At 36.2% G+C, this 21,009-nt stretch overlaps 2 protein-coding genes across 3 annotated transcripts; one reads left to right on the top strand and one right to left on the bottom strand.

Moving 5' to 3' along the window:
• Window positions 1-260: 260 nt before the first annotated feature.
• LOC132627595 (COP9 signalosome complex subunit 6a-like) lies at window positions 261-5,737 on the bottom strand. Its single transcript, XM_060343023.1, has 9 exons — window positions 5,380-5,737; window positions 4,207-4,295; window positions 2,890-2,983; window positions 2,455-2,516; window positions 2,281-2,359; window positions 2,046-2,138; window positions 1,573-1,673; window positions 1,184-1,239; window positions 261-706 (listed from the first exon to the last, which is right to left on the bottom strand). Exons 1-9 carry the CDS (start codon window positions 5,633-5,635, stop codon window positions 625-627), a joined length of 912 nt encoding a protein of 303 aa, XP_060199006.1. The 5' UTR covers window positions 5,636-5,737; the 3' UTR covers window positions 261-624.
• Window positions 5,738-7,633: 1,896 nt separating this feature from the next.
• LOC132627589 (peroxisome biogenesis protein 5) lies at window positions 7,634-20,667 on the top strand. 2 transcript variants are annotated; one of them, XM_060343015.1, is made up of 15 exons: window positions 7,634-8,000; window positions 10,298-10,426; window positions 10,507-10,663; window positions 11,157-11,350; window positions 12,350-12,598; window positions 13,238-13,360; window positions 14,655-14,816; window positions 15,308-15,486; window positions 15,969-16,215; window positions 17,194-17,278; window positions 18,244-18,353; window positions 18,674-18,898; window positions 19,495-19,560; window positions 20,003-20,097; window positions 20,184-20,667. In XM_060343015.1, exons 1-15 carry the CDS (start codon window positions 7,887-7,889, stop codon window positions 20,260-20,262), a joined length of 2,214 nt encoding a protein of 737 aa, XP_060198998.1. In that variant the 5' UTR covers window positions 7,634-7,886; the 3' UTR covers window positions 20,263-20,667. The 2 variants fall into 2 exon arrangements, with proteins under 2 accessions (XP_060198998.1, XP_060198989.1); XM_060343006.1 differs by having other exon boundaries at window positions 7,636-8,000; window positions 15,290-15,486.
• Window positions 20,668-21,009: the final 342 nt, after the last annotated feature.

Raw genomic sequence — 21,009 nt, 5'->3', positions numbered from 1 at the left:
TTGATGCATGATGAATATGCCCATTGTTCAGAAATACATTCTTTTCAATTATGTAGGTATTGCCGTAGAGGGTATATATTAACCAATCTGATTTAGTGGTAGATTTGGGTCTTTTGTCTGTCTAGGTGACTTAACTGTGACGAATGTTCAAGCAAAGCTGGATAGCCATTAGTGGTAAGATAAATCACAAACGTTAAATGTACATCTGAACCTTTTCCCCAACTTTCAACCCATTTGGACACAAGAAAGGCACCATAAGATACACATAAACTCCACATTTATTTGATAACTCACAATTCTCCCAGAATAATATACTCCTATATTACGACAAAGGAAATATCCTTACATAAGATTACTACTACAGGGATCGAAACAGGAAAACGCCATAGTGCTTAATTACAAGCTTTTGTACTCGAAAACCTCTGCCATTTTCTGCTATATCTATGATAGCACCACAAGAATCAAAGAAAATGGGGCAGGCTAACACTAACGAAAGGCAAAAGAAAAACAAAGCTACTAAGTGATTCCTCTGTTTTCATTAACGGGATACCTAAGCTGGCTGATCTTGTAACTACAGCAGGAAAGAAATAGTGCAAAAAGGCAATATTGGAGATATATCAACTTTCAGATGAAAGAAGTTCTTCCACCCCTCCTAGTATGTCGCTCATATGCAGTGTTGAATTTGTCAACCAACTCGTTCATTGTACTGCAACCGTGAAAAAAGAAAAATATTAGAACCCATTTTTTTTTTAATGACATGGGAACCCGCAACCGCTACCCTTCGGGTGCGCACAGGGTAGAACCCATTATAGTTGACTCTTAATAAACAGCATTCAAACAAACAAAAAATATATAGAAGAGAAGGCCAAGGGAACTGTTCCTCCTGCTTGTCGATAAATATAACTTACAGAACTCCTACCAGCTTAGGCTGCCCAAAGCTTATATATGATATCTTAACCAAATTCACAGTACACCTCAATTTATTCTGCATTCCCACTTAAACATAATGAAACTTCAGCGAAAACCATTTTTATCTGAATTTTGGCCCTGTTATCTACATAATCTTGGATATATCTTTATCAATGAAAAATGAAAAGGAGAAAAAGTTAAGAAGAGTTAACGTAAGAAACTAAGCTTTTACAAATCACAAAAGCATTGGAGCAAGAAGCCTTAGACATCATACCTAGAGCAGTTGGTGAACATGGCCAGGTAACTAACTAACAATGTGTCATTATATTCCTGCACACAAGAAAAGAGCAAATAAAGCAATAGAATCAGAAAGTGGCAAAAGCTGATTGGTGCACCTAGAACAAATATGAAAATTTCTACTTAGCAATTTCCACCCAGCATTGCAATTAGACTAGTAACTATTTGAAGCTGATGAAGGTCTTATTACAAAACTCTTTAAAAATATTCTGCAAATAAAGAAACATTCCACCTCCAAAGGAAAAATAGAATACTTTTTTTTATTATTATTTTATGAAAGAGGTAAAGAATACTAATATAGGTTACATTACTATAACCAGTACTATAACCAGGTCAACTCCAATAACAAGCTCAAAGAACACCTACCATCAAGAAATCATCTCGAAATTTCTCCGACTCAATTGTTGGTAATCTTCTTAAAAGACTGGAGACCTGCCTGAGCAATGAATTCTCACAAGGAATTTCACCTGTACTCACAGCAGGGAAGACATCAAAACTCTAGGGCCACTGCCCCATGAAAAAAAAAAAATTCTTCCATTTCCATATTAATTGTCGAAGAAGTTTGTGAGACTAACATTCTTTTTTTAAGAAGGTGAGACTAACATTCTCCAAAAGCAGTTTCAAGGAAAGATACCTTCTGATTGACTAGGATAGTTCATGAGGCATCTTAGATTTTCAGATGCAAAATATACATGTTAGCTTGTATCCAGGTTTTACACTCAAAAATTTATTTCTTGGTGACTCTCTCCCAGCAAATTCAAAAGCATCTTTTCCACTATAAGGAACTTCTTCGACAATCAATCAGAATCTAGCTTCAACTTCATGCAAAAAGTGCAAACCTTTTTGCATAGCAAGAAGATAATGGTGTAGCACTCTAATTCTGCTGTTCAGCATCTTGATGGCACTATGTGTGCCAGTAAGGTGGGCAGCCACTGCACAAATAGAACTCATAAATATATAATAGACAAACCATGCCACTAAAAATTTAGAGCGACATCAAGATCATTCTACTCTGTATAAAGCATTGGTAAAAGCTTGAGCTTTGCAAAGACAAATGAAGTTAAAGGTGCTCACACTGAGTTGCAGCAGAGCCTCCATCAGATGGTTTAAGATGTGCAACATGATCAACAGAAATCCGTTCAGCTTCAACCGTCTAGTAAGCAGTCAGGTATTGCAAGTAACGAAGAATTTTTAGATGCTCCCAAGAACTTGTGGAAAAGATGACAAGATAAATAAATAGGGAGATACCTCTATTGTATAGCTTGCTTGGACAAAAATAAGCTGTGGGACGCCAGCAATGATGTGCAACTCTTTAAGTATCCAAAAAGAAGTTTCAAAAAAATGTTAAATTCTCATTGCATCAGTAACTTCGGGAGGGCAAAAGATGGACACAAGAAGATATTCAAATTGGAATTTCTGCAAACTCATGAATCATGGTCTCGCACACAAGGCATAAACCCCGAAATCATTAAAAAAAAAAAATGGACAATCATGAAAGCAGTGGTGGAAGGCGCTGTATAGTTATGTTTCTTCTACCAAAATTTAGGACCAGTTCTTTTTAATAAGAAAACAAAATTTACCCGTTTAGTTTCTCCTTTCTGTTTCATTCAAAACCAAGCAGAAAAGAATAAGGAAATTTAATCATAGAGCATCGGTAGTATGATTAATAGAATATATACGCACCATTTTCGTAGATAGTGATTGGCAAGTCCTTCTGTGCATGATTGATAGATGGATTCAGAAGAACGTACACAGGACTTTCATTGATATCCATCAACTGATACAACAAAATATGCTATCGTTACAACTTGACAAAAACTGTAGGAAAAAAACAATGTCCTATAGGAAAACAACAACAACAACAACCCAGTGAAATCCCACAACGTGGGGTCTGGGGAGGATAGAGTGTACGCAGACCTTACTCCTACAAAGGTAAATGTAAATTAATCATCTAGAGGCAGAACCAAGTTATACTTGAATCATGGGCCTTGAGGCCATTCTCCACAAGTTTTAGTAAGGAGATGTTACGATGATTTAAACTAATGGGATATCTCATGTCAGGACCTAGTCACCAAGCAATGTCTGACAGCAACCAGCATTAGCACTAACATTGTAAATTTGTAATCCCTTTTCCCTTTCATTACAGCAAGCATCACTACAAAGGCAGTTTCTTGCACCCCCCAAAAATTGTATAACCTGGTTTCCTAAGGTTTTTATGTCTAGACAGAATAGGTAGCTAGTATCGTCCAAAGAACAAGTATACATCAAGAAGTCAGAAGATCTCAAGGAAAATACATGAAGAGCATGCAATTAAATTAGCTTATAGAGCTCTCTTTACACAAAATACAAGTATGCTCTCTTACACAGCTCTACTATCCAATATCTAAAGGTTTTAGTGGTTGATGACCTTAGTATAGATTTTTCAATTAAGTGATTCATCCAATAATTGGGAGGCAAACCCAGTGCATTTCTTCATCAGAAAGATATTCAATTGGCGGGTATGAATACAAGTACACCAGATGGATAGACATCAAAGTCTAGATAAAGAAGAATCAAACACATAAAAAGAAGGTTCTAATATGCATAGTAAGTGCTCAGTGTCAACTCTTAATTACCCAGCAAACACAATTGAACATAAAAGAAAAAAACATAAAAAAGAAATTAATTGAATATAAGACATTACTTCCTTGTCCAAATTTCTATGACATTCTTTCCATTTTAGGACTTCAAATTCATTTAACTATACCACTGAAAATTTTAAATTTTGCTGTGATGCTTCCTTTTATCAAACTAACTTTTCAACTATTACTTTAGTATTTAATTATCTAAAAAAGGGCAGCCCAGTGCACTAAGCTCCCGCTATGCGCGGGGTCCGGGGAAGGGCCGGACCCATATTTAATTATCTAAGTAAAATAAATCCCATATCTGATCACAGGTCATAACTGTCATGGAATTGATGAAGTAAATAAGCACCGTTTTAAGCAAAGAAAAAGAACTCACAGCTTTGTGAATGTGCATGTCTGATTCCTGAGCATCACTTCCCGTTGAATACCATCCCAGTATATAAAAATTAGGAAACACCTTCTTATCTGCTCCAAATTGCCAACATTAGAATCAAATATATCAAAAGAATTAACCAAGGAGACGTAGGTGGAGTGGCAAAATTCTTACATCACTTAAAAGAAATCAAATTTTTGAAACCTAAAAAAACTAAGTTTGTCCTTTTTTCAACTTGAAATATACATTGTTAGAGCTTTTTTCCGCTCATAAATTATCGTCGAGGACAAATATGACCATTGGACGAGAAAAACAATGGAAAAGTGTCATCCAAGCACAACTTGAAAAGAAATTTTAAACAACATCTTGCAAAATTTGTTTAGCAATAAGAGAAATCGTCCTAGCTCCACCTAATTTGCAGTGTATAGAATCATATGACATTTGGGGAAAGAATAAACTGACAGAGCTCCTGTTTCTTCTCAAGGCAAAATACTGACATCACTTCTTGCAACAAAAAAGATCAAAAAAAATTTTGCAAACTTAAGAGATTCAATTTGAGTTTTCAACTTGAAATATACACTGTTGGAGCTGTTTTCCGCCCATAAATTACCGTTCAAGGTCAAAAAATGACCATTAAACGAGAAAACAATGAAAAAATGCCATCCAAGCACAACTTTTACGCACTGTAATATCATTTTTTCTCGAGTTTCACACCTTAACTATTAGTTGTACCCTTTTCCTAACTAAACTATCACCATGCATGTATTAGAACACACCTCAAAGCTGGTTAGACCAACTATCCATTGTTCCCTTTTCTACCTGAACTATCACTAAGTTTTGTTTTAATACATAAATACCAATGGTTTCAGTGTGAATTCAAGTATGTTTTTTAACCATTATCTCAAAATTTAAACAATGTTAAGAGAAATTCGTCCAAACTCCACCTAATTCTCCATGTATAGAAACACAAATGAGTTAATGGTCAAAAACACACCTGAACTATCCCTTTTTCGCGAGTTTCACACCCTAACCATCCGTTGTTCCATTTTCCTACCTAAACTATCACCAGCTGATAGTTGGGGGGTGTGAAACTCGCGAAAAAGCATAGTTGGGGTGCGTTTTTGACCATTATCTGAATCATAAAACATTTAGAAGGGAAAAGAATAATAAACTAACAGAGGTCTTGTTTCTTGTCAAGGAAGCTACGGTCAAGTGAGTGAGTTGACGAATCATAAAGTAATTCGAAGCTATTGAAGATCTCAACAGTACGGCCTTTTTGTACGCCGATAACGCAACCTAATACCCTAGGTGGTGAATCGGAATCGCTGTTGACTGTGGCTTGAGATTTGAGGCGAGTGTGGTGATCAGATATGTTGAGTATAACGAGTGGGTGCAGCTTGAATGTTAATCCACTGCTTGATGATGATGCCATTCTTGTAGCACTGCTCTTTTCTTTTCTCTTCTGTTACTTCTCCTCCTTTTTACTCTTTTGATGGCGTGGAGGATTGTCGAAAAGATGATAATTATGGGCCTTTAGTTTTGGGTTAGCTTTAAAATACTCCTTCCGTTCCCTTTTACTTGCCTACTTTGAATAACGGGAAATTCCCATCAAATTCTAGAAAATGCAAATCCAAAAATAACATAAATTGCACCTAAAAATTTTGCTCTTCTGTTAAGTTCTCTCATTCTTTTTTACTCTTTTATGGCGTGAATTCAAAACTAGTGATTTCCATCAAATATTTAACAACTTTTATCTGTTATAAACATAAAATGTGAGAAAAAATTAATCAGAAATACCAAGAAAGTCTCATCCAATTCTAGAAACTATAACACAAAAAATTAAACTAGATATGAAAAAATAATAGAGATTGCACAAGACTCTAAATTAAGAAAAAAGCAGAAATTACAAAATTGTACCTCCAAACGTGAGTTCCTGCTATTTTTTCATATTTCTGTCAAATCCAACTGACAAAGATTGATAATGATCAAAAAATATTCATTTGGTAAACTTAAAGGACCAAAATTATTCGGTGCATACTTTAGAGACTATTATGAACCTAATTCTTTTGAGTAATTTTGATCATTCAAATTTGTCAAAAGTGGGTTTTTTTTTTTTTTTATCTTTGTCAAAATAATTTATGTTGAAGAAGAATAAAAATTTAGTATGAATTTACATTTGGATATGCAATTTATGTTGTTTTTTTTTTTATCTATGTTTAAAGTTTGGGGCGGCTTTTTGAGGTGCATTTTGCTGCTAGTTTTTTTTTTTTTTTTCTTTTTTGTCCAGTGTTAGTTTTTGGTGTAGCGATTTTTGAGATTTGATGAGACTTTCTGGTATTTCTAGTTACAAAGAGAATTTATGAGACTTTTCTGGTATTTCTAGTTAAAAAAAATTTAACAAATCACATAAAATTTAACGACCATAGTTTATCAAATATTTGATCAAGATCAAAAGTGCTCATTTTTACCAAACTTAGAGGGCTAAAACTGCTCAGTATTATATTTAAGGGATCACCTTGAACATATCCCCAAACATAAGTTACAATTTTTGTCATATTCTCAAAAAAATAGTTCACTTTATGTTTTCGGTATGGTGTGGGCACGACGATCTCCGTGTTAAGCAATTTATGTGCTCATTGAAAGAAAAATGCCTTTGATTAGTACATCGATTTAGAGCCTTCGTCAATCGATAGTTGGGAGCAACTTGAAGGTGAATTCCTTAACCGTTTTTGCGGCACTCTTCGTACAATGAGTATGATGGAGTTGACGAACACCAAGCAAATAAAAGATGAACCAATAGTGTACTTCATCATTTAGTAGCGGGTATTAAGTTTATATTGCAATGGTCGCCTCTCATATTTTCAGTTCATGCATTTGTACCTGAAGTTTAAGAATTTATGCTTGATGTTCATGCATTGGTGCTCAAAGCTCTTAAATATATTTATCATTATAATTCCTAAATAGATATCCTTATAAAGGCAATCTCTTATTACATAACTTAAATACCATCGTTTAGTTTTTCCTTGTGTCAATTTGAATTTTACAAAGATGTAAGTGTGCTCACTAATCATGACATTTGTGTCAAAAGTTCATTCATATTGCGTGCTTCAATTCAAATAAGTCCAGTTCAAAAAAGTGCTTCAACCAAATGTATCATTTAGCCCTTTTGTAACATGTGTTCTAACAGATATTATTAAATTATTTTTAAAAAATATATACATAAAATACTTAATTTTACGAGAAATCACGTGTTCATGTGCCTCAAATTAACTTTCTAAATTCGCCCCGGTTGACGATCCTCAGTTGATCAACATGGTCGGTTTGTTAAAAAAAAAAACAATTTACAAGTCCCATTTCACATGAATTTACCAGCCGCGTTTAAAAAACCTTAATTAATTCCAATGAGCATATGGTAGGGCCAGGGGACTAGAGCTCCCAGTCACATTTCCCCATATAGTAGCGGATAGAAACGACCAAACCTCAAATCTCTGGCCATCATCGCCTAACCACCACCACACTATAATATAAATAATCACAAAACTCCCTTCCCTATACACACATAACACAACACAACACAACAACTCTACACCTCTTCGTTTTTTTCTTCCTTCAATCGACTACAAATACCGTATAATACAGGGGGAAAAAAAAGAGGAGAAGAAAAAAAAAATTAGAAGAAAGTGATGGCGATGAGAGACTTGGTAACCGGTGCTCCAAGTTGTGGAGAAACTTCATCTTCTAATAATCCACTTGGTGCTCTTGCTAACGCACTCATCGGCTCTTCATCTAAGACTCAGGTAGTGAATAATTCCCTCCTTTAAAGCTTAGTATAAGCAAGTTGCTTATGAATATACTTAATTCCGATTTAAATGGATGTATATTATTGTGACTAAGATGCAGTTCATTGATTGATTGATATATAGCCTCATAGACGAAGAAATTCCTGTAAATTGCTAATTGTGACAAGTATTTGGTACTTTTAGAGCTGATAAGTATAATTCTCTCTTCCTCCGTGTATTTGAAGCGTAATATAATCAAGCAGCTTATGAATACTGAATTTGGACCGAAATGGATGTGTTTTATTGGGATTAAGGTGCAGTTGATTGATATACATCTAATAGACGAAGAAATTCCTGTAAATTGCTAATTGTGACAAGTATTTGGTACTTTTAGAGCTGATAAGTATAATTCTCTCTTCCTCCGTGTATTTGAAGTGTCATATAGTCAAGCAGCTTATGAATACTGAATTTGGACCGAAATGGATGTGTTTTATTGGGATTAAGGTGCAGTTGATTGATTTTGATTGATATACATCTAATAGACGAAGAAATTCCTGTAAATTGCTGGAGAATTAGTTCAATTTGGTAATTGTGATAAGTATTAGGTACTTTTAAAGCTGATGAGTGTAACTTTCTTTTACTCCGTATGTTTGGTGCATTTTAAGCATAGTATAAGCAATCAGTTTATGGATACTGAAATTGGACCAAAATGGATGTGTTTTATTGGGATTAACGTGCAGTTGATTGATTTTGATTGATATAAAATCTTGTACGCGAAGAAATTCATTCATCGATGTTTTTCTAGCTAGTTGTTTGATACGTATTTCAAGTAAATTGCTAATGAATTAGTTCGATTTGCTAATTGTGAATCTGTTCGGAGCTTTATTTAGTTGAATTTAATTGAGCTTTAACTGTGGTTTTTTTGAAGCAAATACAAAAAAATAGCTTATGGATACTGAATTCAGACCTAAATGGATGTGTAATACTGCGATTAAGGTGCAGTTGATTGAATAAAATCTCATAGATGAAGAAATTCATTCACTGATTTCTAGCTTGTTTGTTTGTGACGTATTTCAAGTAAATTGCTAATGAATTAGTTCGATTTGCTAATTGTGAATCTCTGGGGTAAGTAGTTGAGTTTAGTCCATTCTAATAGGGACATCAGTTATAGATTTTCAACAGTTTAAACCTCTATGAGATTATTTATTTTTACTGCTCTTTGAATAATTCACGACTGGAAGTGATAACTTTAGTATTTTTTAAGCATGTATAAGCAAATAGCTTATTAGTACTGAATTCATAGTGAAATGGATGTGTATTGTTGGGATTAAAGTGCTGTTGTACTTGATTGATCGATATACAGTCTCATACACGAAGAAATTCGTTGTTCACGGATGTTTTTACTGGCTACTTGTTTGTTACATATTTCCTGTAAATTGCTGATGAATTAGTTTGATTTGCTAATTCTGATAAGGCGTTCGGTACTTTTAAAGCTGATAAGTATAACTTTCTTTTCCTCCGTGTATTTGGTACTTTTAAAGCATAATACAAGCAAGAAGCTTATGGATACTGAATTTGGGCCTAAATGGATTTGTATTCTTGGGATTAAGGTGCAGTTGATGGATTGATTCATATACTTTCACTGATGTTTTTTTCTGGCTTCTTGTTAATGACCTATTTCATCTAAATTGCTGACGAATTAGTTCGATTTTAATTGCAAATCTGTGCGGAGCTCTATGTGGTTGATTTTAGTCGATTCTAATTTTGACGTCATTTATTCTGGGTTGAAGCACCTATATATTCTCAACAGAGTAAACCTTCAGATAATTCACGACTGGGAAAGATGACTGTGGTATTTTTGAAGATAAGCGAGCCGCTTATTAATACTGAATTCAGACCGAAAAGGATATATATTTTTGGGATTAAGGTGCTGTTGTACTTGATTGATTGATATGTAATCTCATAGACAAAGAAATTTGTTCACAGATGTTTTTCTAGCTAGTTGATACGTTTTTCAAGTAAATTGCTGATGGATTAGTTTGATTTGCTAATTGTGAATCTCTGCAGTTGAGTTTAGTCCATTCTAATAGGGGCAATATTTATTCTCGGTTGAAGCTTCATCCGTGTATTTGTTATTTTTAAAGCATAATATATGCAAGCTGCTTATATTGAACAATTTTGTCGACAGAAATAGCCCAAGAAAGACACAAATTTAAGTTTGGATAGCTTAAATGACGTTTCAGAGTCAAGATGTATTGCGTGTGGATGTGTTATGGACTTACATTAACTTGATTAATGGTTCGTCTCTCTTACAGGAAAGGCTCAAAGAGATCCCTACATCAGTAAATACATCATCCAATGGCAACTTCCTAGGGGGTGTTGAACAACCACTGGTCTCACTTCCAGGATCCGAGTTTGAACATCCACTTCAGCCTAATATTCAGGTTAATGTATATAGATGCTTGTGGGTTAAGGAGGGATCCACTTGTGAATGCATTACTCACTTGTAATACAACTTTCTCAGGGTTCCCAATTCCTTCAAGGATTTCGTTCTGCAGATCAAAATAGGCTCTCTGATGCTTGGGATGAGATACAAAGGCCTCAACTTCCTTTCGCTCATGGAGGTCAGAACATGACAAACACCCCTTTGGAGCATGCCCGGCTTCAACTAGATTTGAATGGTAACACTAAACAGTCTTCAATCATTACTTTTGATGAATTTGAATATGAATAGTATGCAACCCGGTTGTTGTGTGTATTTGTGACTATGGCACAAAAAGCTATAATATAAGAGGGAGAGGCGGGGGTGGGGGAGTAGGGTGCTAAGCTACTCATATTTGATTGCGGAAAAGCCTATACGAGTTCATTTATTGTGCTTCAACTTTTCAAAGGACACGATAGATATCCTTGCCTTAGAATAAAACAATATCTTCTACCGTCTAGTTAAAAGGCAAATTTGAGAAAAGATTGAACTTGCACTTAGATCGCATTTGGCATTTCTAACTTGGTGCTGTCCTTTAAAAAAAGATGAATAATTAGCGAACATCTATAAGCTATGTGGACGGTGATTGCAAATATGTGTGAAGGAAATAGTATAGTATGACGTTTGAGGAACTAATTTCACACACTTTGTTGTATGTTCATATGAGTTCTGAATGCCTTTCCCCAATCTAGGGCCTCCGCAACAAGTGTTGTCCAGCTTTCTGCACTCGTTTGTCAACAGCAGTCATGGTGGCGTTCCGTTTCGTCCTGCTTCACTGCCATTATTAGGTTTATCAGAAGGTGACAAGCAATGCATACGTGACCGTAGCACTATCATGGCCCGGCATTTTTTTGCTGATAAAAGTGAAGACTTCATACATGGACAGGTTTGGTTTCTAGCCATGTAATGCTACTCAATTAATGACACTGAGGTACTATCATTCAGTCTTAGTTTCCAAACTATTTCTGATATCCATGAAACAAAAGTTCACCAGTCTTTTGTAACAAATTTATCTTTATCTGAATTGGAAATCTAATATGGCACTTCCTCTGTCCCATTTTATATGAGACTAGGCACGAAGTTTAAGAAATAAAGGAATACTTTTGAAACTTGTGGTCTAAAACAAACCATAGAAATTTGTGTGGCTAGAAATCATTTCATTAAAGGTAAAAAGGTAAATTTAGAGTTGAAGAAAGGTGTCATTCTTTTGGGACTGACTAAGAAGGAAAGAGTGTCATAAAATTTGGGACGAATGGAGTATTAATGAAGTAGACATTGGTTAATTGATGGAAGATATAAATTATAACTATCTCTTCTGTCTGGTTGTTCAAGATAATAGCAAAACAGAAAAAAATAGCTTATGTTCTTTGGTGATGTGATGTGTGAATAATGACGTTGGCGAACTGTATTTTCCATCCATCAGAATTCGTTATTACTTGTGAGATTTTGTGTAGGCATTTGCCAAGTGATAGACTTTCCAAACTCGTCGCAATTATAAAAAGTCTCATCTCTATTTTACTATAACAAGAAATTGATGGACTTCCATCAATCATAACTGTAACTAGGACATTCAAAGGGATGTTGGACTGGGAAGATTGTGTATTGGTGTTTATGAGCAAGAAATAAAATTAGTTGTTGTTTCAACTCCAGACCCCACATTGTGGGATTCAACTGGGTATGATGTTGTTGTTTCAACTCCACAGACAGAACACTCTGGTTTGCTGGGCGAGCAGAAAGAGTGTTGTTTCAACAGTAATACTGTACTGGGTTAACTTTGGTCCTTCAGTTATTCCAATGTGCCGAAATATGTCTGTGCTCTCTGTTGTTTATCTATTTTGTCTTCCTATAACTATTCTATAACTAACCCAACTATCTTATTCATCAGGTTAATGCTCTATTATCTTCTTTAGAAATTGATAATCATGTTAGGGCAAGGGGCCCTGTGCCTGGAAGATATCCTGAGCTTGAGGAGTATTGGAATGAGTCCTTAGCTATGAAACCTGCCCCTCATGTTGCAGATGGATGGATTAATGAGTTTGCACAGAACCGAGTAGGACATGCTGGCCCCAATTCTTGGGTCCAATCATTTGAACAACAACATGGTGCTAATAGCTGGGCATCTGAATTTGAGCATGTAAGAAAGTTTTGTTACACTCTTGTATAAGGTGGGGTTGCATTTTGGTCAAGGGGGGAAATGAAAAAGAGGAGAAAAGTCTACCTTTATGAATATTGTCATGCTTAGTGGAATTAGATTCATCATAGAATAATTTGGATCTTTACTGGAAAGACCCAAAAGAAAACGTATAACTTGGATATGAGTTCTATTAAGCTGTCAGATTAAACTTCTGAACAAAATGCATCCGGGTTCTGTAGAGAGAACAATTTCGTGTGGATGGACACATGAGGGGGTGGGGTGTGGGGGAGAGATATCATACTAATTATGTTTAGAGCATTTGTATTCTTTAGCAGTTATGGACTAAAACACCCTTTATAGAAGCAAGTGAGAAACATACATGCACAGCTATGCGCACTCAGAGTCTCGGAGAGAGAAGTAGCACAGACTAGCTTGTATTCAAATATCAGGGAGAACGCACAGACAACATGTTAACGCTGATGTATTTCATCTTTTTAATTTGGTGTGACTGATATAACATGCATCTCAAAGTGGGCCTGATGATGTCTGCTACCCTCTCTCTCCAATTTCCCTTTATCTCGCTCCCATCTTTCTTTGTTCTCTTTTTTTGTTTATGGGTACAATTTCTAACTATTGCAGGAGCAATCCCAACTTGGAATGATTGGTCAAATGAGAGGTGCAAATATTCCTAACCTAGCAGCCATGGAGCAAACACGTATGTTGGCTCACACATTAGCTCAAAACAATGACCCGAAATTTCAGGTTTGGTGCCAAGTCTTTGGGAATTTTTCTTTTCAAAATATTGTTAGCTGTAACTAGTCTTGGGCTAAAATGAACTCTAGGATAGTCTTTCTTTCATCATTCCTATTGCCACAACCATATCCCTCCCGTACTAGGTCAAAACGTTCACTATCTTTATCCACATGATCGGTTAGGTCGTCTCCCCCTATAAAGATATGTTGGTTGCCTGGAATCTTGAACTAAAGCGTCCATATTTCCCAAAATTTAGTCTTAGATTCCACAAACTAATCCAATTTGTGGAGCATATGTACTTATAAGTTATAACATTGATTCTCTCATTTCCCCATACAAGAGTAAATGAGATAATCCTATCCCCAGCTTGCTTTATTTTACAACCTTATCCCTAGGTCTTGGTTCTACCATAATTCCCTCCCCATCCCTATTTTCATCACTCTCACAATACCATAATTTATGTCCTCTGTTGCCTACCTCTCTAGCCTTTGGCCCTGTCCATTTAGTTTTCTGCAGGCATGTAATTTCGAGTCTCCTCATTTTATTAAGGTATCCACTATTCCCATAGACTTTCTCGCCAAAGAACCTATATTCCAGCTGCTTACCCGAATCCATCCACTATTCCCTCTCTCTTGGACTAGCTCATTTATCCTCATCCATCCACGATGCAGAACTTTCTAGTTTTGCACTACATCCGCATGGATGAGGCGGGACTAGCTTAGTTACCCACACTCGTCCGCATCCATGATATGGGGACCCTTGGTGATTTTGCACCACACCTGGAGCTGATGTGGTGGAACTAACTTCTTTACCCATAGCTGTCCATGATGTGGGAACCCTTACTCATACTCCGTCACACCCAGGCGGTGATGTGATGGAACACCTTGCTTATTTTTCATCACACCCGGTTGCCGATGTAACGTGTGCCTAGATGAACACGTCCCAATGATATCTGCAATGTGAGGATTCATTATAAAATAGACTAGTTTTGCGCTGGCCGGCTGCCAGTCTACCACAAACCACCTCCTTTTCGGGCTTAGGTCCAGCAATGAGCTAGCTCACACAGGCGCCTGTATCAGGAGATGGCAACTACTTAAAATAAATCAGAAACTGATTGCTAACCTGAAGCACCACAAAAGACGTACTTGCTATCTAATGAGGGTTGTTTAAAATTGATAGAATATATCGAGTGGAGGAGATGTTAGCAGATAAATATTTCTGTTCTTTGGTTCGTTTTGGATAGTTACTTATTGCATTTGTACTTTCACTAGTACATATATGACTGTTTTAACAATTCATGTAGAATTCCAAATTTCTCCAATTTGTATCCAAGATGAGTCGTGGTGAAATTACTATTGAAGAAAATCAATTCAAGCCTGCTGTTTCTTCTGGGGATTGGGCAGCAGAATATGAACAACAGCATAATGGAGGTCAAACATGGGCTGACCAGTTTGCACATGAGGAGGCAAGTACAAGTCATTGCATGTGTTGATCTTTTTCTTTTTGGATTAAGACACTGAATGAGTTGATCTTATCCCAGAAGTTGTGGATTATGTCTTGTCTATGATCGTTTCTCAAAAAAAAAAAAAATGTCTTGTCTATGATCTTATGAATATGAGATGCGCTAAAAGCTGTTGAACCTGGAAATTTCTTACCTGAGATGCTTTGAGCTGATTTAAACTTGCTATTTCCTCTTGCTAATTGTGTTGTCTGCTATATATATATATATTTATAGTGGATTCTCTATTAATGAGAGTATGATGGGGATTTCCTTGTTAAATTGTTGACTAGTTTTGCAGCAGTTGTTATTACTCTATGCGGAGAACAGCTAATATATGCGCTTTGAAACATGATTGTTGTTGATGAATTTCCTTTAACATGTTATGAGGTCTAAGTCCTTTCACATTAATATTTGCACATTTCATCTATTGTTTTCAGCTTTCTCGTGGACCACAGGGGTGGGTGAATGAGTTTTCTGCTGAACGTGAGCAGCATGGAGATGTAAATAACGAGTGGGTAAATGAATTTTCAAAGTTGAACGTGAATGATGATTGGGCGGATGAATTTGGTCGTCAAATTGCCGAAGGAGCGTTTGGTGAAACCACTGCTGATGGCTGGGCAGAGGCTTATGATGAGTAAGTTTCTCCATGCTCAAGAAAATTTGAATTATCTGGTCTTTACCAACAAAAAAAAAAAAAATTGAATTATCTGGTATTCCATTTATAATAATATATAGACTTTTCCAAATACTAATTTATTTTTCTTTTTCTTTTTTTGAGATTGGTAACATATTAGTGATAAAAAAATCAGTAATATGTCTTTTCATCCGTCACGTCTGTCTTTTCTTATTCTTCGGCCTTTTTATAATTTTTGGAAGGGGCAAAGGAATTTCTTTGCCCTTCCTTTCTTTTTATCCCCTAAAAATCCCTGTTAGTTACTCTCTCTTTCTGAGGCTTTTTCCCTCTATTTTCTCATTTCCTTCATTTGATTTTTATCAGCCTTTTCATGGCAGAAATTGGCAACTCTATTCATATCCATTGTTTCTTCTGCTTTTGTGTACCGCTATGCAAGGCTTATGCATTTCCCTTATGTGCTTGGTTTTACCATCTTCCAACAGGTATATGAACGAGCAAGCTGCTCTCAAGCAGCAATCAGATGCGTCAAGGGGAGTTTATGTGTTCTCTGATATGAACCCTTATGTTGGTCATCTTAACCCTCTAAAAGAAGGGCAAGAACTGTTCCGGAAGGGTCTCTTAAGTGAAGCAGTTCTTGCTTTGGAGGCTGAAGTCTTGAAGAACCCTGAAAATGCTGAGGGTTGGAGGTTACTTGGCATAGCACATGCTGAAAACGATGATGATCAACAGGTTAATATTAGTTTAAGCATTCTTCATTCACTGATTTTCTGTATCTTTTTTGAATCTTTTCCATATGTTGTTTTATCTGCAAAAGGATCAAATTCCTGTGAGTGGTTGATGAACTGTAAGTCTGTAACTGCGTTTCTATTCTCTCAGTGTTCCAAATTAAAGATTTTCTATTACGAGAAGAGGTTATTAAAAATAAACTTCTCCGTTGGTTATAAATAAAGAGGAGGTTATAAAATATTGACATGCTTGATTATAAGGCAAGGTCTTTTCTTTATTATTTATCTTGTAGATTTGTTAGGATCTCTGTAGGTATTATCTTCTTTCCTTTTTTTCCCCGTTGAAGGTTTCCAGCATGAAGCATGCTGAGGAAACAGCATCACCAATTTTAAAAAAATAATGAAACAACCCGGAAGCCTCTAGATATCCTGAGATGGTCAAGAGCCTAAATTGCCTGTCTGGTGCTTGTTGAATGATAGAAGTACCATACATACGATTAGATAACATTGTAAGGAGGGTTCGCTACCAAGTTTTTGATCCTTTTTTCTTGACACAAGTTTACCTTCTATTTATTTGTTGGGTTGCCAAATAGTATTTGGCATAATAGACACTTGAATCTGCAAGCCGTTATCCATTCTAAGATTTTGATTTTTAATCTCTATTAGACCGTTTCACCAATTGAACTTGTGAGTTTAGTTGTTTCATTGGTATAATGGTCTGTGATGCCTGAAGAATTGTGTGAATTGAGTTCTCCCATCTTTTGCTGTTTGATCGGAAATCACCTAATACTGAAAATAATTGATTTCATAAGTAGCATTAACCATTTAATATCTTGAAGCAAATGTGAGGGAGTTGATGCAACAGTGATGCATTTTGATATGTTTAGTGGTTCAGAGTCCTTTTCTGTCTAGAGTTTTTTGAGTCACTAATGCTCAGCTCAATTTGTTGGTAAGCATAACACCATAATCATCTTTTTCACAGGCTATAGCTGCTATGATGCGGGCACAGGAGGCTGATCCCGCAAATCTGGAAGTTCTTCTCTCCCTTGGAGTAAGTCATACAAATGGTAAGTAGTTAGTTCGATAGAGATTTCTTATTAATTCAAGTGAGAAATTGTGGTAGATGAGCCTAATTTTGATAAGTGAGGGAAGCATAGTAGAAAGGACCATCCACCTTCAACCAAGAAATTAGAATATCGAGTCACACATGGGAGCAAAGTGGAAAAAGGCATCGTTGACTCTTGGAGGGGAGGGCCTGGGTCTGGGGTTCATATTGGAAAAAATAGATCAGCCTAAATTTTTATAGGATACTGATTTAGTGGTGCTTGAAGCTTCTGCTCTATTCAAACTTCATTGCCACTTATGTGTTAAGGTTCCTACAAATGATTGCTAATTGTAATTTAGAAACTTCATAAATAGAAGAGCAGGAGAAATTCCTTTTTTATTTAATATATTGCACCCAAGGGTGTGGCCTGGTGGTCAATGAAGTGGGAGAACTATGAGGTCTCAGGTTCAAATCCCAACAGAGACAAAAATACTACTAGGTGATTCTTCCCATCTGTTCTAGCCTTGGAGGATAGAGTTACATGGTACGTGTTGCTGGGGGGAGGTGGCAGGTATCCCGTGGAATTAGTCGAGGACTCGAGGTGCGCGCAAGCTGGCCCGAACACCACAAGTATCATAAAACAGAGCAAGAGTGTTATTGTTTAGTTAATATATTCATGTTATTGTGACGTGAAGCATTGAGGCAATTTTGTTTTGTAGTGGCTTTAAAGTTTGATTACATTCACATTATTATTTCGTCCTCTAGATTTATTGCTTTTTGTAGCCTCAATCTGAGTTTTTGAAATGTTTGCTCCGTGATAAGCAAAATAGCATAATTAGGCAAAACACAACGGCATCATGAGAGTGACTTTTTATGGGATCTTGTAGCTATCCTGATTTTACGCGTAGTCTGTAATTTTATCTTTTAAGGATTACTAATTTTAGCATATTCAGAAAGCGTTACTTATTTTATTTTTTAAATGTCCAGAGCTGGAGCAACAAGCTGCATTGAAGTATTTGTATAGTTGGTTACGCCACCACCCGAAGTATGGGAGTATTGCCCCTCAGGAACAGCCTGCTTCTTTCTATCATGCTGATGTAAGACTCCTTATTTAGCTTGTCTTCCTACCTTCTCCTCCCATGTTCTCCTTCTCATAGATACCTGAGGTTGGATACGAAGCTGAAGTATACCAATTGCTGAATGTTTTTTGGGGTTCATTTTAAACTTGAAAGTCCTAAAATGTAATTCTAGTTTTCGCTATTGTGGCCAATCTACTTATTGCAGCTCTTTCTTGCCTTTCGCTTTCTCCTTCTAGTCTTCTTCGTCGTCCTTTTCTTTTGTCGGGATTGGAGAATGGGAGGAGGCCATAGCATAGGATTTATAAATGAACTGAGATGTTTATTTTGATGTGATACAGGTAGCTAGATTGTTTACGGATGCAGCTCAAATGGCACCTGAGGATGCTGACGTACACATAGTACTTGGGGTGTTATACAATCTATCAAGAGAATATGACAAAGCTATTGAGTCTTTTAAGACAGCACTAGAGCTCAAACCTAGGGACTACTCACTCTGGAATAAGCTTGGTGCAACACAAGCTAATAGTGTCCAGAGTGCTGATGCAATAATGGCTTATCAGCAGGTAGTCTTCTCAGCTAATGAATACTCAGTTTCCTCTATTTTGGACATACGATGGTGAATCTGCCTGGATATGTTAACCTTTTGCTAATTTACAACCTTACAAGAAGGCACCTATTATTTGGATATCCTGCTAATACAAGTTTACTTCTATACAATACAGTTAGGGAGTGTGTGCTTATTCTTAGCACTCTTTGCAATTTTTACGATGTAACTGCCCCGGGACTGATAGTAGTATGATAGTGTGTTGAACTGAAAGATGTTACCGATCAGATGGGCTTGTTGTGGCTATCTTGGACCTGAATCTTTTAAAGACTTGTTTGAATGCTTCTTAGTCACTTAGATGTGTACTTGAACTCCTTGTAGATGTATTAGTCCTTTAGAGTAAATATAATATCTTATGCATGGAGCTGTGGCTTTACTGTTTTGAGAGAAGGAAAAGTTTTTGGTAGATCTTCACCATTAGTTTTTGTCACATATGCTGCCTTATGCTTTTGTATCATTAATCTTCTATGCGTGTGCATATATATATATATATATATATATATATATTCTTCTGAAGAACAATCGATTTATTGACATTTCAATTTTACTTCTCAGGCGCTAGATATAAAGCCTAACTATGTACGTGCATGGGCTAACATGGGCATCAGTTATGCCAACCAGGTGATTTTCTATGCCTTTGGAAGTTATAAACCACACTTGTAGCATGTTTTATGTAGTTCTTTTTATTTGTGTTCTCAGGTTACGCCTCATTCCCAAGTTAATAGTAGTAAGCTTGTTTTTTTGAACTTTGGTTGTGAGTCTGGTAGTATCTGCGCAGTTGGTCTGATCATTTTGGTAGTTATCTGTCTGTTAATTGATGTTCTAGATTGGATTCTTTAATGCTAATCATGAAGTAGTTTTATATCAATAGTTTCCCAGAGCCAAAGAAGGCAAAGAGACATCTAATTGCAACATCCTCTCTCCTGTTCCAGATTGTTATTCACTGTGCCTTGCTGTGACCTGTTTTCATCTTGAAAAAAATAAATTTTCTTTTATATCTCGAGCCTAATTTGTTTATATAAGTGCGTGGAGTATAATTCCAAACATATTCCTTTGCATACAGGGTATGTATGAGGATTCCATCCGTTATTATGTCCGAGCACTAGCTATGAATCCCAAGGCAGATAACGCCTGGCAATATTTGAGAATCTCTCTGAGGTAAACACATGATGAAATTCCATATGTTGCTCTATGTGTTGCAGATCATTAACTGATTTGTTCTTTGGTAATATTTTGTTGGGCAGCTGTGCATCTCGAAATGATATGTTGGAAGCATGTGACTCGCGGAATCTTGATGTTCTCCAGAAGGAATTTCCCCTGTGATATACATTGCGCTTTAGCAAAGTTGGATTTCCCTCTTCTTTAGAGCATACACCACGATTCACACCCTCGTTAGCCTTGTGAACTTGATTTGCATAATTATATTCGCTGCTTTTGTCCCTCAACGCCTGCAAGCTAATGTTATTTATCCCCTTGAGATTAGAAGGTCAAGCATCCATTTCAGCACAAAATTAACCCGGATTTGACAATGGTCCGGAGCTAGGATATTGTCAAAATTATACATCCAGAAGTATTCTGTCATATTGTATTGTAGAAATGGCAATGTAATGAATAATAAACTTTTGAGAAGGTGGGCTGGATACAAAGCTGCAAAGAGAACAGAAATGTAATAACAAGCGATGTGTAATTGTAAAGTTATCTCTCATGAAAAGTTATTTCCTTTTGGTATCGGCCGGGGCAATTCTCAATTCATTCCTGCTACCTATGCTCGTCAAGATCCTGTTATCTATCATCATGATGAGTTTGTTTTTTCATTTTCAACGTTTTTTTTTTACAAGGAGAGGGGTCAAATATTCAATTATATCAAATAAGCTGTAAACGGATGATCGATTGGTGTACACGCCACTTATCATCATTGACCAAGTTTAAAACACGCCAAACTGAAATGTTAAAATCTTAAATGTTTCGGAAGTTCATCTTTTTCAATATATAAGACAGGATAAATGGCAAGATAAACTAGATGTCCTAAATCCAAATTGCCAAATACACTACCAGAAGTCCAGAAGTGAA

This window comes from Lycium barbarum, chromosome 1 (genome assembly GCF_019175385.1).
Source record: "Lycium barbarum isolate Lr01 chromosome 1, ASM1917538v2, whole genome shotgun sequence".
Taxonomy (NCBI): domain Eukaryota; kingdom Viridiplantae; phylum Streptophyta; class Magnoliopsida; order Solanales; family Solanaceae; genus Lycium; species Lycium barbarum.
Note: the sequence above shows the minus strand (reverse complement) of the source record. Positions and strands in the feature narration are given on the sequence as shown.

Coding starts and splice junctions, on each gene's coding strand:
- LOC132627595 (XM_060343023.1), bottom strand. CDS start 5,635: ATGGCATCATCATCAAGCAGTGGATTAACATTCAAGCTGCACCCACTC. Junction 2,984..4,206: donor ACATGCACATTCACAAAGCT/GTGAGTTCTTTT, acceptor TTGTTGTATCAG/TTGATGGATATCAATGAAAG. Junction 707..1,183: donor ATGTTCACCAACTGCTCTAG/GTATGATGTCTA, acceptor TCACGGTTGCAG/TACAATGAACGAGTTGGTTG.
- LOC132627589 (XM_060343006.1), top strand. CDS start 7,887: ATGGCGATGAGAGACTTGGTAACCGGTGCTCCAAGTTGTGGAGAAACT. Junction 8,001..10,297: donor GCTCTTCATCTAAGACTCAG/GTAGTGAATAAT, acceptor TCTCTCTTACAG/GAAAGGCTCAAAGAGATCCC. Junction 19,561..20,002: donor GCATCAGTTATGCCAACCAG/GTGATTTTCTAT, acceptor CTTTGCATACAG/GGTATGTATGAGGATTCCAT.